The following is a 17,594-nucleotide window of genomic DNA, read 5'->3' as shown; positions in this document are numbered from 1 at the left end:
TCCCACTAGTTTGCCTTCAGATAGCTTTAGTTGTTGAATTCCCTTATATATGGTGCTTTAAAACAAAAAATGTATTATATAATAATATAAATAATAACCATAATGATAAAGTTATCGATATACTGCTTTTGAGATACAAAGTTCACAAAGAGCTTTACAAATAATGTAGAGTAAATAAAAATATGTTTCTCTTCATAACACATGGAGGAAAGACAGTACAAATACAAAATAAGATTAAAATACACTGATAATACAATGACTGAATAGTTAAAACAAGTTAAGGAACAGAAGTTATATGTTGTTTTTTGCAGATACAATATGTCTTGATGAATAAAAAAGGGAGGGGTTTGGATGTGTGTATGATTTTGTTTTTATCACCCTCACCCACTCAATCTCAGATTACAAAGTCATTGTGTTAATGGAGATTCTAATTGAATTGACTTAACAGTGTACCAGATAAATCAATGCTCTCTTAGTGCTTGTAGCCGGGTCATCTGCCCTGAACCTGTCTGGGCTGCATCTAATTAAGCCTTCTGAAAGGCCAGCATCACTTCATTAACCACCATTCTTCTGAAGGAACTCCCACCCCTCCCAAAGGGCAAAAGAAGACTTTTTAATATTCCAATCAAAATAAATAATAATTTTCAAAAGTTAATTTAATTAACTAACAATCAGTGGCAACCACTTTACGCTGGCCTATCCGCGCCCGGAATTAAAACAGCGAAACATCTTGGCGACTGGCAGCTGCAGTTTGGTGTGACTCAGGGCCGTTTCTAGGATTCAAAGACATCAGGTGCTCAGCCCAAGGGGAGCCTCGGTTAAAGTCAAATGAAGCGGCTTTATTTAGAGCAACGGGGCACGAGGACGTGCAGCGGAGCGGAGATCGTGTGCGCAAATTGCACCCCGAGCGCTCCCTCTCCGTCACCGGGCGCTCACGCCAGAAGCGGGAAGAAGCGAGATCACACCGTGAGCGATGGCTCGTGGGCGTTCCTGTTCAACCCCTCGCTTCATCTGCTGCATTCATTTATTTAGATGTCGTTTGCAAATACATTTATTTTTGAGTGACACGGTTATTTTTAACATTTATAATTATTTGTTTATAAAATAGAATTTAACTTAATATATGAATATGTGCAACGTCACCCACCACTCCGGTTCCACTCTTTCTCTCGCTCCCTTCTGTAAGTTTTCCATTAAAAACAAATAAATAAATAACAAAACATTGCAACCTTCTGTCTCTCTCTTTGTGGGTGTATGTGAATGCGTAGATCTACATACAGTAGTCTAAATATATAATTGATTATACTGTGTGTGTGTGTGTGTGCATAAATAAATAAATATATAGATATATATATATATGTACATTTACATTTTATACCTGGCAGATTAACTTCTCAAAAAATATATATGTTCCCATTTGTTCTGACCATGTGATTTGTGATGTATGACATCATACTGTAGATGGAAAATGTAATCAAACCATATGGAAGCACAGGGACAGTCTCCAGGGGAACTTCACCTCAACAGAAATCCAACTTGGACTTTTAATTTTTACTTCAGTGCATCATGTAATAAACCTCAGCAGGGATCCCAGCTACCTCCCAAAACTTCTTCCACGCAGCGTATTTATTATTACACATTATGCCGGTTTACTTTATTATTAAAGTAAGCCGGCTCCCACAACAAGAGGCTTCTCCCCCATTTTGGTAACAAACGTTTGGTAGGATCCAAAAACTTTGGTAGGAACCAAAGTCAACGGTTTGTTCAGGGTTTTTTAGCGGACGGACCAGCGGAAATGCATTAGGTTGAAATCCATTCAACTTTCTTCCATCTCCTATTCTCTGAGATGGCGTTGGGTCACTCTCCTTTGCTCCTCGTCGCAAATGACTTCCAGCGGCTTTGCCGCTGTGTGTCACTTCTGGCGTGAGCCTACAGTTACACATGGAGAGGGAGCGATCGGGGCGCAAATTGCACCCCAATCGCTCCCTCTCCATGCCCCCCTCTGGATGGTGCCCTCGGCAGCCACCAATGTCACTGACAGGAAGCGCCGGCCCTGACCAGATGTAAAATAACAAGCCCTGTAACCCGCTTCCCGCTCAACCGCCCCCACAAAATGTGCGCGTGCCAAGAAGTGTGAAGTAGATCTGCTGCTTGAATGACACACAGAGGACCCATAACGTTTTTGAGTTTTTGATCAACCTATATCATATTATTTTCAAGTGAGAAATTAGTGCACGGATGCATGATTGGAATGACAGGTGAATAGATCAGAGGCTATTATTTGATTATTCTTATTTTTGTAATAATATATATTTTTTTTAAGTCCGGGTCTATTCATAAAACATTCAGGGCTGAAGCCCCAGATGCCAACCCCTAACGACGCCACTGGCGTGAAACTTGTTTGTCCTTAAAAGGATGATTCCTCCTTCCGGTAAAGTGGTTGAGAGAAGTTAATAACCTGGATCAGAGGATTAGCCTCAGCATCTCAACCTCTGACTAGTGGAACATGCTAGCCTGGTGGGAATCCAAGCGTTTCAGCTCTTTAGGCCTTATCTGCCCACGTAGAGGTTGTTTGAAGGTAACCAGAGATTTTGGATCGGGTTTGTCTGCTGCTACCTTTGCATTCGCATCATGGGTTAGGAATTCAGGATGAGGGATTTTCACTAAAGGTCACCCAGGGTTATTTTTGATATAGAGGCACACTGTATTGAAAATATAGTAAACTTCTGAAACTGGATGTATCCACACGCCCAAACAAGCCCGTGTGAGCCTTCTTTCAATCGTATTTGTTTTCTTCCTGCCCCTCACCCGCTCTTTCTTTCCGCCATGCACCCCAACAGCAATGGCAGGACCCAGGCCGGTAGTGCTGAGCGGGCCCTCAGGAGCAGGGAAGAGTACTCTGATGAAGAAGCTCCTGAAGGAGTACGAGGGCGTCTTTGGCTTCAGCGTGTCACGTATGTTTGGGGGTCGACCTGTCATTGGTTTGGCCAATAGTCTCGCTCAGTACTTAGCCTGTATACCTGTTTGAATTGTCTTGCCTGATGCAGATTTTAAGTTTTAATCCTGGGTTTTATTTACATTTTCGTGAAATCTATCAAAAAAAAGATTGTCGATGTGATCACTTGGTGCCCTTTTCTTACAGACACAACGAGGAACCCTCGACCAGGGGAGGAAGAAGGAAAAGGTACAACAATCGCTCACCAACATGGATCTGAGTTGCGATGACAGTCTAAGAGCGACAGTGTCTTACACTGGTGGACAATCTTTTTTTTGGCATCTTGAGTCTTTTGTAGGTTCACGGGGGATTTTAGTACAACCCTAGGTGTGGGTTTAAAGCTGGTGAACTTTCATGAAGTGTGTTAAGAGTTACACATCAGGGAGTTGGTGTCTTTTCACATCATAGAAATGATCGCTGTAATACCCCGCGTTCCCTTTGCTTTGCTCCAAATTCTTTCCGATTTTCATGCATACCTTACCTTTCCCCTGCTATTCGCCACGGTCAAAACCTTTCGAATCAGCAGAGATGCCAACCAGTACTTCTTACTCCCAAGTGAACTGCACAAATGGCTTTTGTCCCCCCCCCCCATAGAACTTTAAAGACAGGGATCAACCTTCTTCTATGCCTTGTTTGTTTTCTCCATAGGGCTGAACAAGCTCCCCATGCTTCTGGGGGCTGCATTACTACCTGTAGCAGGCGTCTTATCCTCTGAAGACATAATTATGTCAACCTCATTTTCATGTCCCAAAGAATCAGAAACCACAGAGAAAGGTGACCTCAGTGTGATTTCTGACCCCAGTTCTATGGCAGAGGGATGGGGGTTACTTTCATCATCCTGTCACGTATCTCACATAATGGATCTAGTCATATGAAAAAAATAGAAAATAAACGGACCATGTCATTCCTCAAAGCTCTCACGAATTCAGATCATACAGTTTACACTTTGGAGTAAAAAGCTTTTGAAAATAGCCCCCTGTGATGCCTCAGTAGTGATTCCCTTCTCCATGAGGTCTTTACTGTCCATCCAAAAATATCTCTACTGCCCCGTTTCCAAAACTGGCTGATATGCAACCAACCTTTAGAGGATTACAGGAGAGTATTTTGGAAAGTACGACTGCTTTTTTCCATATAAAACGATCCATATAAAACCATTCCATCACGTCATCTCACCGCATGTTTCCTCCTATCTGGCCAATCCATTCCATCCGATTAATTCGATCAATACAATTTTTAGTATTCAGCTTTACGATTTTGGAGAATATCTGAATCAAACAGTTTCTTTGCATTTGTCTTACCAGAGAGCTGTTCTCCAGCCAACCATATCTTGGTTTTTTTTCCGGCACCGTCTGTCCAGTAGACCCCTTCCTTTCCTCAAGTCTGACCAGAACCTTTCTTGTTATCATGACTGTGTGTCATCACAGTACCTTAGCGTGTTTTTTGTTTTTGTTGTGACTTGTTTGGTGCTACAATGTTGCTTTAGATCCCCCAGTCCTTTGGATGTTGTGTAGACCTTTGGATGCTAAGCAGAGACTCAAACACATTCTCTGACAGTTATTACAGTTGCATGGTGCACTAGTATGTCTAAAAAAGAAAGCCAGTGTGCCAACACAGATCATTTTTTGTTATTCTGTTATATTGATCTGCCACAAAATAGTGGTGTGCCCATCTGTGACATCACGTTATACAGGATGTTATAGGATATCATCCCACTATTGCTGAACACGTAAACACAATAACCAGTAAATGACATAATCACCAAGACGAGCCTTTTATCCTGAACACAGTTCTTTTTGTCTGTATGTGCACATGATGGTGTTTGTGTTTCTCATTGTGCTGGGAATGGGATTATCTTTTACCAAATTGTCATGAGCGTAACCTCACTTCTTTAATTGCTCTCTTGAACCTTTTTTTCCATCTATTGAGTACATGTTCACAGAAGAGCTACACTTACTATTATAATTATTAACGCTTATTAGTGATCTCACATATGTCAACGTCCCTGATTTGTTCTTGCATCCTCCAGACTATCATTACACAACCAGAGAAGCCATGCAGGAGGGCATTGACAATGGAGAATTCATTGAGAATGCTGAATTTTCTGGCAACATGTATGGAACAAGGTAAGCATTTCTTTGGCAAATAATAATGAGAAACATGTGAGGATGTGAAGACAAGAAGTATTTTTTTCCTGATTTCATTTGGGCCAACATGGATTGCAAAAGTGCTTTCAATGTCCCTACGACATTGTCACCAGGAAAAAGGATTGGTAAAGGCCAACTGAGATGATTCAATTCAATTTATTTAATTGATTACATAGCTGAATCCCGGATCATGAAATTATATTATATACTGACAGTGATTTACAATGCCCCTTTGAATTTATTGAAGGAGAACCCTTAGACTAGACCGGCAGAACCAAGTGACGACATGAGTGTGGTGACAGATGGAGGTTTAACCTCCATTAGGTAAGAACAGCACAAGAGCAGCGCTAAGGCTCAGCTCCCTCTGTCTCATATTTAATCTCTTCCTCCAACTCTGAAGATAACACCCCTGCTCCGGTCAGAGCCAGTAAAGTGACCGTGGAGCTGCTTGGATTACAGCGCTATCCGCTTACTGCCCTCGACAACCTGCAATCTCTGCTATAACATAATCATTCTCGTTATTTGAACATTTTTATTTACATTGGTACTGTAATGTTTATTGCAAATGTATTTATTATAGTACATATTTAATTTATTTATTTATATGTATTTTGTTTTTCATATAAATTATATACTAAGTAAGTATATAATTGTATATACTTACATATATATATACACATATACATATTATATATACAGTATAAGATATATATAATAAATATATGTTATATATACTTGTACTTTATTATACTTGTACTTTATAGTTATTATAGTACATATTTATAACTGCATAGAAACCGGTGGCACTGAGCATGCACTAACAGTGCCAGGGGAGTTTGTCACTGGGCGGCCTGTATGGAATTGGTGGTGCTAACTAGGTATTGAGGGTCGCCACTGGGCAAGTCTGAGCAGTGGCGGTAGTTAAGTGGCAAATTATTAATTCCCCACGCCACTCTTCTAACAGTTTTTGAGCGACATACACAAGAAATATATCAAAACAACCAGCTCACTCCCAATAGGTTTTCTCTACCTCTATGGAAAGTCAGCGTGGGGTTAACAAAATATTCCACTTTTTGTGCCAAAGTTTGGCCCTAAAGGTTTCCCACAGGAAAATAATAGAATGTGGCAAAGAAATCCAGTTGTCATTGGAACATATGTAAAGGTATTAGGGGGATTCCCCTCATAGCCCTGCACATACTATACATACACATGTACATATACACAGACACAGGGCCAGCACACTTAGAATTTCACCAGGAAATATCGAGTTAAGGATTATCACTGTGCATGTAGACAAAAGTAGACATAGGTTGGTGGTTATAGGATGCTAGAATTCACTGTTGACTCTTCAGGAGCTGTATTTGGTAGAGGGTGCTCACTTGATAACCTCAGTGATGGAGGAGAGTTATGGCACTGCCTGAGGTTCTCTACTTTAATCATGGGGACGAGTGTGTGAAGGTGTTTGACTAGACTGTGCTTCTGCGTGTAGCCACCACAAGGGATTTAACATCAGATCCGATGTATTATTGTATATTTGTATGTTGTTGCGTAACATGTGTTGGGTGTGCTTTCTCTTCATGCAGTAAGTCCGCGATAGAGGATGTACGTGCCCAGAACCTCATCTGCATCTTAGATGTGGACATCCAGGGGGTCAGGAAGATCAAGGAGACGGACCTGGACCCCATTTACATCTCCATCCAGCCTCCCTCCATGGAGATCTTGGTAAGAGTCCAACATCTCGAGGTGTTTCTCATTATTGCAATTGTAGTATATCTTAAATTACATAGATGTCAGTCAGTCCAACCAATTGTGATGCCAAAGAAAGGATTGCACAATACGCTGTAGTATACAGTAGAGGATGCTGATGCTGAACCCAATCCCTCAATTACTTCGAATGAGGCTATCTCATTACATGATTGCCCCTTCTTCTGTAATCCTTTAGGGGGAAGGATTTCAGCTTTTTGTCATTTTGAAACTGCAGGAGTCACTACCGTGACTGGCATATTTTGGATGAGACCTCCTCATGCGAGAGGCTTTGTTTCCCCGTAAATAGGAAAAACGATTGAGAGACCGACAGACAGAGTCAGAGGAGAGTTTACAGAAACGTCTGGATGCAGCACGGACCGACATGGAGCTCAGTGAGTTTACCTGCAGGCCTGATAAATATTCTCTTGGAAAACGAAAACAATAAAAAAAATGAACAAACTTGAGTGTACAAAAATGTAGCCTTTCAATGACTGTCTCAATTCTCCTTTCTAGGTAAGGAGCCAGGAGTGTTTGATATTGTCATCATAAACGATGATCTGGATAGGGCCTACGAGGAGTTGAAAGCTATTCTAATTGATGTGAGTAGAAGCAGCATTATTCATAAGCAATACCAGTGTCAACACCAGTATGCTGACTTTGATACAGTACATGCATAAACAATACTTTTTCAGTATCTACGGTATCCTATATGCTTTCTTTCTACCAGAAATACTAAGTTAAAGGTCATGTACCGATTCAAAACATTTACCCTTACTGTATTACTGTTATTATGATTATTGTATTTCTGGCTCACTGACACTGAATAGATTACCAACGTATCACAATTTGACAGTGAATCCAACAAAATGTTTTGATACTACTGAGCAGCAGATATTTTGTGTCCAATCAGGTGCTCATGCTACAGTACTTGACTATTTTACCAAAATTAAAAAAAAAAAAAATACAATTTCCTTTGACTGTTGCTGCAGAGACTCTCTGCAGCACCTTGTCTGTAAATGTTATCTGTTACTGCACTTATTGAAAATGCTCTTTTAAAAAATGAAAGTTCAATGCCTTTCATGTAACGCATATTTTGTTCCTAATCTCTCTATAAACAGGAAATCAAAAAAGTTCAGGAAGCCAAGTCATAAGAGGTGAAGAACTCTGCGGTATCACTCTTTGTAGGATCCTTCCCAGGAGAAGCATCACCTTTGACTCTGAATGACAGGCTCCATCCATACCCAACAAGGCATGGCAGTCAGCGCTCTCCCCTAAAAACATTTCCTTTTAGAGAAACCCTTGACAAACAAACACAGCCATACATTTGAAATGAGTGATGATTATGTGGAAATAAGGGCCTGAGATTCTCCGTTGTTTTCTCAAGTCCTTTGGTAGAGCTACCTACAAAGGTTGACAGAGCTCATGGTAAATGTAGTTTTGTTAATGGTTAGCATCTCGGAGGTAAAAATGCTCTCTTCCATGTGGAACAACTACCAGGCAAAAGGAGCATCTGCCAAAATCAATGGTAAATCTTACAGTACCTTACCCACAGTGTGGTGGGTAAGGTGCAATCAAGATGTACTGTAGCACACATTCGTTCTGATCAAGTGGTATATCCAATGCAAAATAGCCCAATACTTTCATTATAATACTGCATAATCTGTTAAATCTTGAGGACCTTACTTGCATATTATTGTTCTTTATTGAAATAGTAGTGATGAATCCATGAAAACCTGTATGCATGGTTGAATATAATGCTCTGTGAATCATATTTGTGGTTTATAAAATGTGAATTTGAATGGAGAAGGACTCCATCTGGATATGATTTAAAGATGGAAAATATCAATGCAAGTTAAATCCAATGGCTATATGCTTACACATTTAAATGCACATCTGTATTTTGAATTTTTGTGTGCAACAGGGGTTGAATAAATGACACAAAGGCAAATATATATCACTCTTTTGTCATTTACTGTAATTGCTGTTACATTTAGAAAGCCCTTATGGTGCTTCAGTGATTCAGCATTATCTAATCTAAAATCCTCTTAAAACCTCTACCAATCAATTTTTCTATTTATACATCTAGAAATAACACAAATATGTGAAACTCTGGGCAATACCATTCACATAAAAATATTGAGTTTTATCTGAAGGACAGAGCATGAAACTGCAAATGTCCTTTACCTTGTAAAACCACAGCTAGCACATCCAAATATGTGTGGCAGACCAGCACTTTTACATTTAAGAAAACACAACCATCTCACAGCATTTGGCTCAAAAATAACTGCAACATGAGACACATTAAAAATGACCCTTGATATGTTTCTATACTTAGGCAAGAGCAGCTCACTGTTTGTACATATACAGCTTAATGTACATGTACAGTCATTTGTTAAGATGCATTGCATTGTCATTACACTTACAATTATTATCATTATTATGGCTGAAACCACCCAAACCAGCTCCAGATATTGAGAAAACACACACACAGCTGAAATTGCACTTGACCTGAAATCACCTGAAATGGCAACAATGCACACGCGGACAATGGAGTGCTGCCAAGGCCAAGTGTTATTATACAACCTTTTTCCTTTCCTTCTGTGCTTCTTCACTCACTCACTCACTGGAAGAAGGGACCCTGGAGTTTGGTGCAGACCTGGTCTCGCTTGGCCTGCCTGTCCTTCAGGTACGCTTTAAGTTTGTCTGTGGAGAAACACACCATGGAATCCCTGTGTTTGGAGGCGGCCTGGTGGCCTCCCACCCATGGGTTCTGGCGACATTCGGCCACAGTCGGTCTCCCCCTAGAGAAAGATATTTAAGAGAAAAAAACATGCATTTTGATCTGCAGTGGTGTTGGAGCTACAGTATAGCTACGGCCTGCTAGTGGCTCACAGGACAGTCATGTACTTTTGTTTCTTCATAAATATGGAGAGAAACCCCATGTAGTTTACTAAATATCTATAATAGAGCCCACAATTTCTACAGAATAAAACGATTAATATAAACACATATAGTTATTGGCATTGGCATTTTCATTTATTTTTAATTGATCATAAAGGTCATTTAAACATATTTGGCATGTCTCCAGCAAAAATATGACTCTACATGTGGTATATCTGATAGTGAGGACAAAAGTGCATATTAAATAATTTTATGGGCGATCTAATATCAAATATGACAAATGCCAATAGAAGAAACAAATAGAAAATAAAACACATAATCTAATGTTAAGCAATTATATTAAAAGTTTGCAAACGTTTTCTTGGACTCCACAAAATGTGATAGAAAAGAGTGTGTACATGCTGTCTACATTTACATACATATGCTACATACTACATATTCAACATACACTACTGTACATAATACATATTATATACTACATGTTCTACATACAATATATACACTTCAAAATGTGCAGACAAAGTGATACTCACCAAGCTTTGTTGTTAAGACTGCTCTTGATGAAGTTGATGGCTCCTTCTGAAAGACCTGGATAACAGCGTCCAAACTGGATCTTCCCTTTCCTAATGTTTCTGTCTCTCTCCCAGTTAAGCTCTGCATGGAATGGGCTGTCTGCACTCAACCTGGAAAATGCAAGTTGTATCTGGCATTATGATATTATTTCAGCTCTTTGGGCAGAGTGAGAGGAGTGTCTACCTCAAGTCGGTGATTCAATGTCTTTCTAGATGTTTTCAGAATAAAGAAAAATGCCAATCACTTCAGTTTCCTCCTGTCTTTCAAAAAGTGGAAATATAACATCAAGTTAGTTACTTTGCCAGACTTACATAATGAAAGCCAAAACCCCAATTGCCCAGATGTCTGTCTCTGGCCCAACACCATGTCCATCCAGGATCTCCGGAGCTTTGGGAAGGACAATGTAAACTAACAAGACAGACAGAGGTACTTCATACAGAGATCTGCTGTCATTTAAAACATAAAAATATTGTATTCACTCATGCAGAATTTTGTTTAGAAAATTTGTAAAATCAGTTCATTATTGGAAAGGGAAAATGAGAAAGAATGGACTTGTGAGTGAAGAAGAAGAGCGACAGAGAATGAGGTGATGGCAGTGGCTTGCACAGGGGGGGCAGGGGTGAATAAGTGCCCTCTAGAGTGCGATAAAGTGGTCAGAATTGGCATTGAACCACAGATGGCATCGAACATACTGTGGGACCATTGACACCTGTGCAGGCCACAGACTTTCAGGTTCAGCGGCCTGGAACTTGGTAAAGCAAGATATATTAAATTAAACCGTCATAATGTCTACATCGAAATATTAAGATTCAGTCAGAGCTAGAATTTTGTATGTAAAATTTTTAACATGTACACATTTTATTCACGCAATAAATTAACAGTGTGGGAAGACTATGTTTTATTATAGATTTGCTCATACTCCCACCGTGACGGCAGCGTCAGAAGGCAGCATCTGAAACATCATGCCACCAGGTCACCTTCCTGCTCGAGCCTTGGCATCCGGGAGCTTTTAAAAACGGGGTGCCGCCCTTCAATAACTCACTCTGCGTCAAGAATTTGACTCACAGCTTTGAATCTCTTAGAGCCAATAAGCCTGGTCATCTCCTCCCATCATTTAGTAAGGGAACCCTCAGTCCAGAAGAATGAGGACTTAAACCTGAGACGGCAGCACTGGAAGGCAGCTCCTGAACCATCTTGCCACCAGTCCACTTTCATGCTTAGCTCTGGTCTCCAGGCGCTTTCAACTTGGCCTCGGGGTAAAGCCTTTCAAAAGCTCACGGGGCATTGAAGCCTCAAGTCCTTAACTCCTAAAATTTTCCTACAGTAGCTCATCTCTTTGAAGTGATATGGATGGAAAAATCAGGAATTGAACCTGTGACTCACAGCACTGAAAGTCAACGTCTGAATCTGTCATACCCAGTCCTGCTGGGTCCCAGCTTGTCTGACATTGTGCCAGCAATAGAAGAGTTCAGAGCTTATGCCGCCGTCCATTGAGAGGGACATCCAAGTTGACCGTAACAAAGTCATTGTTACGGTCAAGGTCATTGTCTCCTCTCTGGGAGCTCTAGATAGCAGGAAATGGTGATTCAGGTGTTCAAAATAAATAAAAAAATCTTTAGGTCCCACAAGGGGGCTACACCCTCCTCCGGACCGTCCACCGGTGAAAAATGCCCTCTTTCTTATTTTCGCCCCTGCCCCAAAAATGCTCCGTGCATGCCACTGGGTGGTGGTGTTGAAGTTAGGTTGAACTAATTCCATCCATCCATCTGTCCTGCGCCATGTGTACCTTTGCTGGTGCATTCTGTTGAAGACCATGGAAGGCCAAAAAGGGGTTTGTATTAGTAATAAAATCTTAATGTTTGAAATCAAACTATTTGTCCAATATTTCATGCATACATATGATTAGTTGTGAAATACATCTCTGGATAACTACCTTTACTTTCGGTCAGCCCCTGGATATGTTCGATGTTGAGTGGTTGTCCGGGTGTGAAGGCCTGAGCAGAGCCTAGGTCTATGATCTTCAGGTGGTTGTGGTCGTTCACCAGCATGTTGTCGGACTTCAGGTCCAGATGGATGACACGCCGACCGTGAAGGTAGTCTACAGCACTCAGGATCTGAGCCAGCAGCTCTGCAACGTGCAGCTCTGCGTACAGTTCTCTGTGAGGGAAGCACAAAACAGTTATGTTTTCAAATTTTAATGCAATTTCCTAAATGTAGTGTCCATTTCAACTCTCTGTAAGAATGTGACCTCAAAAAGGTGACCATTTTACCCATTAGTTAGGTGACCTTTTTACCTTACTAGTTTTTTCCTGTTCTTAAAGATTTTTTTTAAACATAAATTTATCTTTTTTTTTCAGAAGCTCATGAAACCAGTTCTGTATATTTGATGTCCACTCAAAACACACCAGGATCATTCAAAACTATTGAAATGATCAAAAACCTTTGGCCTAGATTTCAGACTAAATTTTAGAGGTTGAAATGTAGCCCAAAATAGATATAGGACCAGTTCCAGTTTGCCAGTGATTTTACCTTTCAGCCAAGCTGTTGAGCAGCTCTTTTCCTGGACAGAAGTCCTCCACCAGCACCACATAGCGGGGTGTGATATAGGCTGCGTGCAGTTGCACCAGGTGAGGGTGGTTCAGCCTCCTCAGCAGCAGGAATTCCCTCAGCATCATGTGCCGCTGCTCCACCTTGTAAGGGCTGATCTTGGCCGCAAACACTTGTCTGCTTTGTTCGTCCATACACTGGGTAAGCACGCTGAATCGACCCCTAGAAGAGAGAGAGAGAGAGAGAGAGAGAGAGAGAGAGAGAGAGAGAGAGAGAGAGAGAGAGAGAGAGAGAGAGAGAGAGAGAGAGAGGGAGAAGGGGGGGGGGCAGATGTGGAATATATAACATGAGATGGGTGGATATAATGACGGGGTTATCACAAAACTTCAATCTCAATTCCAATAACAATATTTGAAAAACGGATTTAAAAAATAAATGTCCTTGACATTTGTGCAGCCCAGAACACCACACCAGGATCACAAGAAGAGAACAACTCGATAATAAGCAGCGCCAAGAAAGCTGCTGCCCTATTACATTTCCTGTATTGCTTATGACAGAAACAGCTGCTGTGCAGAACCATACCTGTTGATCTCAGAGAGGAAGCTGTAGGTCTTGTGTGAAGGCTGCAATCCAGCCGTGATTTTAGTCTCTGGAGACTCAGTCTGGATGAGGGGAATGTGCACCTCTACAGGGCAGAGGACATTAAGTGGTGGATATTGTGGATGCAGAGTAGTGTAGACGTGTAATGAAAGAATTAGAATTTAGAAAACAAACATGATGACAAACAAGTCAAGTTAAAAAGACAGTTTTCCCCTTGCCTTCAGGATGAGTAGCCATAACGACGGGCTGTGAGGGATCACCAAAAGGCCCTGCCCCATATTTGGTGATGCATCCAACTCTGAACACGTATGAAACTCCTCTCGGTAAGTCCTTCACCACATAGCAGCTATCTGTCACTTCCTCTGTCAGGACAGTCCATTCAGCAGCTGCTGGGTCAATAGTCAAACACTGGATTAAATATTTCTTTCTTAATATTTTCAGATTGCATGAATCAGTTGACCTACGATAGAAAATTCAACATGTTTTTTATGTATGATGTTTGATTTTCTATGCATCAGCAATCTCATTTTATCTATGTCTGCCAGTTATAACGTGACTATAACATGCATAACTAGTTTGATTTTATTATTCTTACTTGCAACATCTTTTCACACATAATTCATGATGTTTGCCCCACTATTATTCTGTGTCACCCACCATCTGTGCAGTACTGTACACAGTACACAACAGGGTCGTTGGACTGGACTGGTTTCCACACCAGGAGAACTCCACCTCCATCCAGCTGGATTACATCAGCTCTGTTGGGGCGAATTGGCAAGTCTGAAACGACAGGGTAGAGTTTAAAAAAATAAACGCACATCATAGAATTTGGAGCCAATGTGTAATGGAAGATACATTTGCATATTTTAGTATCTTCCAGTTACCTTTTGTCTTCTTGAATGCTGGTATTTTGAAGGAGGACAAGATTTTGGAGGCCTTCTTTTTATGGCTTTCGAAGCCAGATCTGTGCTGTCTTTCAGGGGGAGCAGGAGATGATCCTTTCACAATTGGCCCTGTTACAAAAGTGCAGCAAGACACACCCAAAGGCGGAATAACATTTAGAATAAGCAAAATCTTAACATATCATATCATATCTTAAAACATCACTTTAATCTGACAATTGGGGAATTGTGGTGGTGTGTTTATAGTGAGTTTATGTTGCATTTTAATTGTTATATTAAGCTGATAATTTTTCTATCAAAATTTAAGATGATAAGCAAAAGGCCCCTTTTAAAAATAACCTGATTATTGCCTTACAATAACTCACCTCCTTTACTTAAGTCTTCTTTACTGGAGGATCTGGTGAACATCTTGGTAAGGCTTGACGCTGACGCTCTCATCTTCTTCCTCAGAGACATGGTGGGGGTATCAGGCTTCATGATCTCCCCCAAAGTGGGTCCCAACTCTGTGTTTTCCAGCTGGGAGTAGGAATTAGCCGCCCAGGACTGCCTGCGGAAGATCTTCAGTAGTCCAAGCTTGGGCGACCTGCCTGTGGGTGGCTTGACTTCAAGAGCTGGAGCTGATGCATGTCTCTGGAGGCCTTGGACATCCTTTTTGTCCCTGGCCCTAGGAGGCCTCTCTGGGGCTTGGAGGGAAGACAGACTTGGACTGAGACTGGGCCTTGTGTGCAGAACCTTGTCCAGGTGCTCATTGCTCCTTGTTGCTAAGTTAGGGTTGGAGCGAGTGCGGTTCCTCGGTGGTGCCTGGGGAAATAACCCCTTGGGTTTACATTCCTCTTCTGAGAGCCGGAAGGAAAGTGGAAACTGTGAAATCAGAGGGTCATCCTGTTCTGTCCTCTGGTGAAGCTCCTCATAGGAATCAAGTCTACAGGAGGACTCTGAGTCACCATGTTCCAAAGTGAGAGACTCAGCAAGTGAACTGTGGGAGCCAGCAAAGTTGTCACCCTCCGTTGGCTGCTTTCTTCCTTCCGCAAGAAGGCTTGAGTTAACTGATTTGTCACCAAATGTGTGACTTCCCTGGAAAGGAGCGACAGAGCCTCTTCTTCTAGAAGCATAAGCAGCACTTGGTGGGGCCAAAAAGTTTTTCTGAACAACTTCGTCATCAGTGAAGTCCTCCTTCAAACTTTGAGATCCCCCGTCTTCATCTGTGCGTTTGGGTGAGCTTGGAGATCGTCGAGAATACTCATCAAGAGACCTGCTCCTCCTGTGTGGGGGTAGGTTGGCATGGGATAGACCGACTCCACTGTCAAAGGAACAGGACTTCTGTATTGTAGGCAGAACAGATGTACGCCGCTGACTGCGGTTAATCTCCGGCTCATCCTCCACATACTCAATGAGCGGTTCATTGAGACGCCCCGAGAGGCTTCTGCGGAGTGGCTTGCGGCCCCTCTCCTGTTTTTTAGCCTGGAATTTGTCCCGTAAGGTCATGTGTCTGGCAGACATGGGTGAAAGCTGCTGGGAGGTGTTGTAGAAAGTGCTTCGGATGACAGCGCCACGTGGGATGCGACCCCCGTCACTTCCTGAACCCTCATCACCTTCAGATAAGTACAGAGATGGACTGCTCTCCCTGCTGAGCCTACGTTCCATGTGTGGTGTCTGTTGGTATGACAGTTCTGAGGACACAACCGACTGTCTGCTAATACTCCTCTCCAGGACACTCCTTCTTTCAGCCATCTCACCATCTTCTTCCTCCACTAGAGTCTCTTCCTCTTCCTCCTCCTTGTCTATGCAGAGCTTGGCAAAAGGCTCTGGGATTTGGGCTCTCTCCATGAGGGGTTCATAATCTTCCTCTGTCTCCTCCTCCTCTTCCTCAGTAGGGCTGTAGTGCTGGAAGAACTCCCAAGAGTCTGCCTCGTCATATTCAGACGAGGATCCGCTGCTCACCGATGTGCTGCTGTGTTCCTGTGGTTCACGTGGGACGGTCACTGCAGTCTCTCTGGGGGGGGCTTCCAGAAGCTCAGGGATGGGCCTCAAGGACAGGACTGACCCAATGCAGGTCAAAGAACGCTGAGGACAGAGAGATAGTAAATAAACTGGAAAAGAGAGATTCACAATGTACCTCTATTTTATTTCTGAAGCATTATTAGTAGCCTTGAAACTGATGTATTGTGATTACCAGTTCTAAGTTTGGTGTAATTTGTAGATTGAGTTGAAGATTCCATACAATTATGTGTAACCACTTCTGCAAAGGGTTCCAGACATTTTACTAAGGTGGTGGGTAAGGTGGATTGAAATAATTTCATATTGCACTGGACAGTGCCTTACCTGCCATTTCCTCCTTGACATAAAGCCTTTCAAATTCCTGGTGTTGATGTCCTCAGTATCTCTTTCTGTATGTTCGTCCTGAAACATGTCAGGATGGTTTACGACAAGGTCAGGATTGACTACAGCAATGTATGTATCAAGCTGCATTTTAAACTTACCTGGAACCATTCATGGCTCAAGCATTCAAATGCAGATGGCCGCCGCCTTGGAAGATAGAGTACAATACCTTTCATCAAGTAAATCCCCAATTAAACAATTTCACACAGTTCACCTAACATACAAGGTAAATGTGAGATCCTGAATGGCATACTTCATTAGTAATTTATAGGACAAAATAAAGTAATTTATAACATTATAATTTGTGGAATAAGTACTTCTAAACTATACTGATGTAAAAGCATAATTATTCCAAGAAAACAGTACTCTTTTATAAATAAAGTCCTCCATTCAACATTCTATCCATGAAAATATATTAAATTACTTTGATCAACACATTAAGCCCTGTCTATGAACTAAAAATATTGTTGGTCTAGCTTTAGTCAAATGATGATGGTTTCCTCTTATTGTTAACAAGATCAAACATAAAAATGTATAATTTCCATAAAACTATCTGGTACTTGTAGGTATTTGCAAAATAGTAGAGCAAAAGTACAACCTCTAAAATAGAATTACTCAAGTGAAGTACAATACCTCAAAATTATACTTAAGACTGTGTACAGTGCACTTGGTTGCTTTCCATCCTGGTCATGTTGGATATTAATTAGTGGTCGGGTAGTATTAATTGGGCCCATATTTGCCCATTTTGAGATAATCGGCATTGACCGATGCCTGTACTCAAAAGGCCGATAAACAAAAATGTCTGCA

The 17,594-nt window shown here is 41.4% G+C and overlaps 2 protein-coding genes across 5 annotated transcripts in view; one reads left to right on the top strand and one right to left on the bottom strand.

Moving 5' to 3' along the window:
- Positions 1-2,842: 2,842 nt before the first annotated feature.
- On the top strand, positions 2,843-8,036 carry guk1b (guanylate kinase 1b; the record flags this gene model as incomplete). The annotated part of the gene is made up of 8 exons (XM_080016995.1): positions 2,843-2,954; positions 3,143-3,184; positions 3,644-3,769; positions 5,022-5,118; positions 6,723-6,861; positions 7,193-7,277; positions 7,399-7,484; positions 8,004-8,036. The coding sequence occupies 8 exons, from the start codon at positions 2,843-2,845 to the stop codon at positions 8,034-8,036; spliced, it is 720 nt and encodes a 239-aa protein (XP_079873121.1).
- Positions 8,037-8,835: 799 nt separating this feature from the next.
- obscna (obscurin, cytoskeletal calmodulin and titin-interacting RhoGEF a) overlaps positions 8,836-17,594 on the bottom strand; it is a 67,944-nt gene continuing 59,185 nt past the window's right edge. Inside the window, exons 67-79 of one of the 4 annotated variants that reach the window (XM_080003604.1) lie at positions 16,889-16,934; positions 16,731-16,808; positions 14,774-16,472; positions 14,391-14,519; positions 14,164-14,286; positions 13,725-13,892; positions 13,489-13,591; positions 12,889-13,128; positions 12,293-12,516; positions 12,146-12,160; positions 10,671-10,767; positions 10,320-10,469; positions 8,836-9,686 (exon numbers count right to left, since the gene is read on the bottom strand). In XM_080003604.1, coding sequence (XP_079859730.1) covers positions 9,506-9,686; positions 10,320-10,469; positions 10,671-10,767; positions 12,146-12,160; positions 12,293-12,516; positions 12,889-13,128; positions 13,489-13,591; positions 13,725-13,892; positions 14,164-14,286; positions 14,391-14,519; positions 14,774-16,472; positions 16,731-16,808; positions 16,889-16,934 — 3,253 coding nt within the window. In that variant the 3' untranslated portion in view covers positions 8,836-9,505. The remainder of the gene's footprint in view (positions 9,687-10,319; positions 10,470-10,670; positions 10,768-12,145; positions 12,161-12,292; positions 12,517-12,888; positions 13,129-13,488; positions 13,592-13,724; positions 13,893-14,163; positions 14,287-14,390; positions 14,520-14,773; positions 16,473-16,730; positions 16,809-16,888; positions 16,935-17,594) is intronic. The other 3 variants (XM_080003606.1, XM_080003605.1, XM_080003607.1) reach the window with 3 other exon arrangements.

Source organism: Zeus faber (assembly GCF_960531495.2).
Source record: "Zeus faber genome assembly, chromosome: 1".
Classification (NCBI taxonomy): domain Eukaryota; kingdom Metazoa; phylum Chordata; class Actinopteri; order Zeiformes; family Zeidae; genus Zeus; species Zeus faber.
Note: the sequence above shows the minus strand (reverse complement) of the source record. Positions and strands in the feature narration are given on the sequence as shown.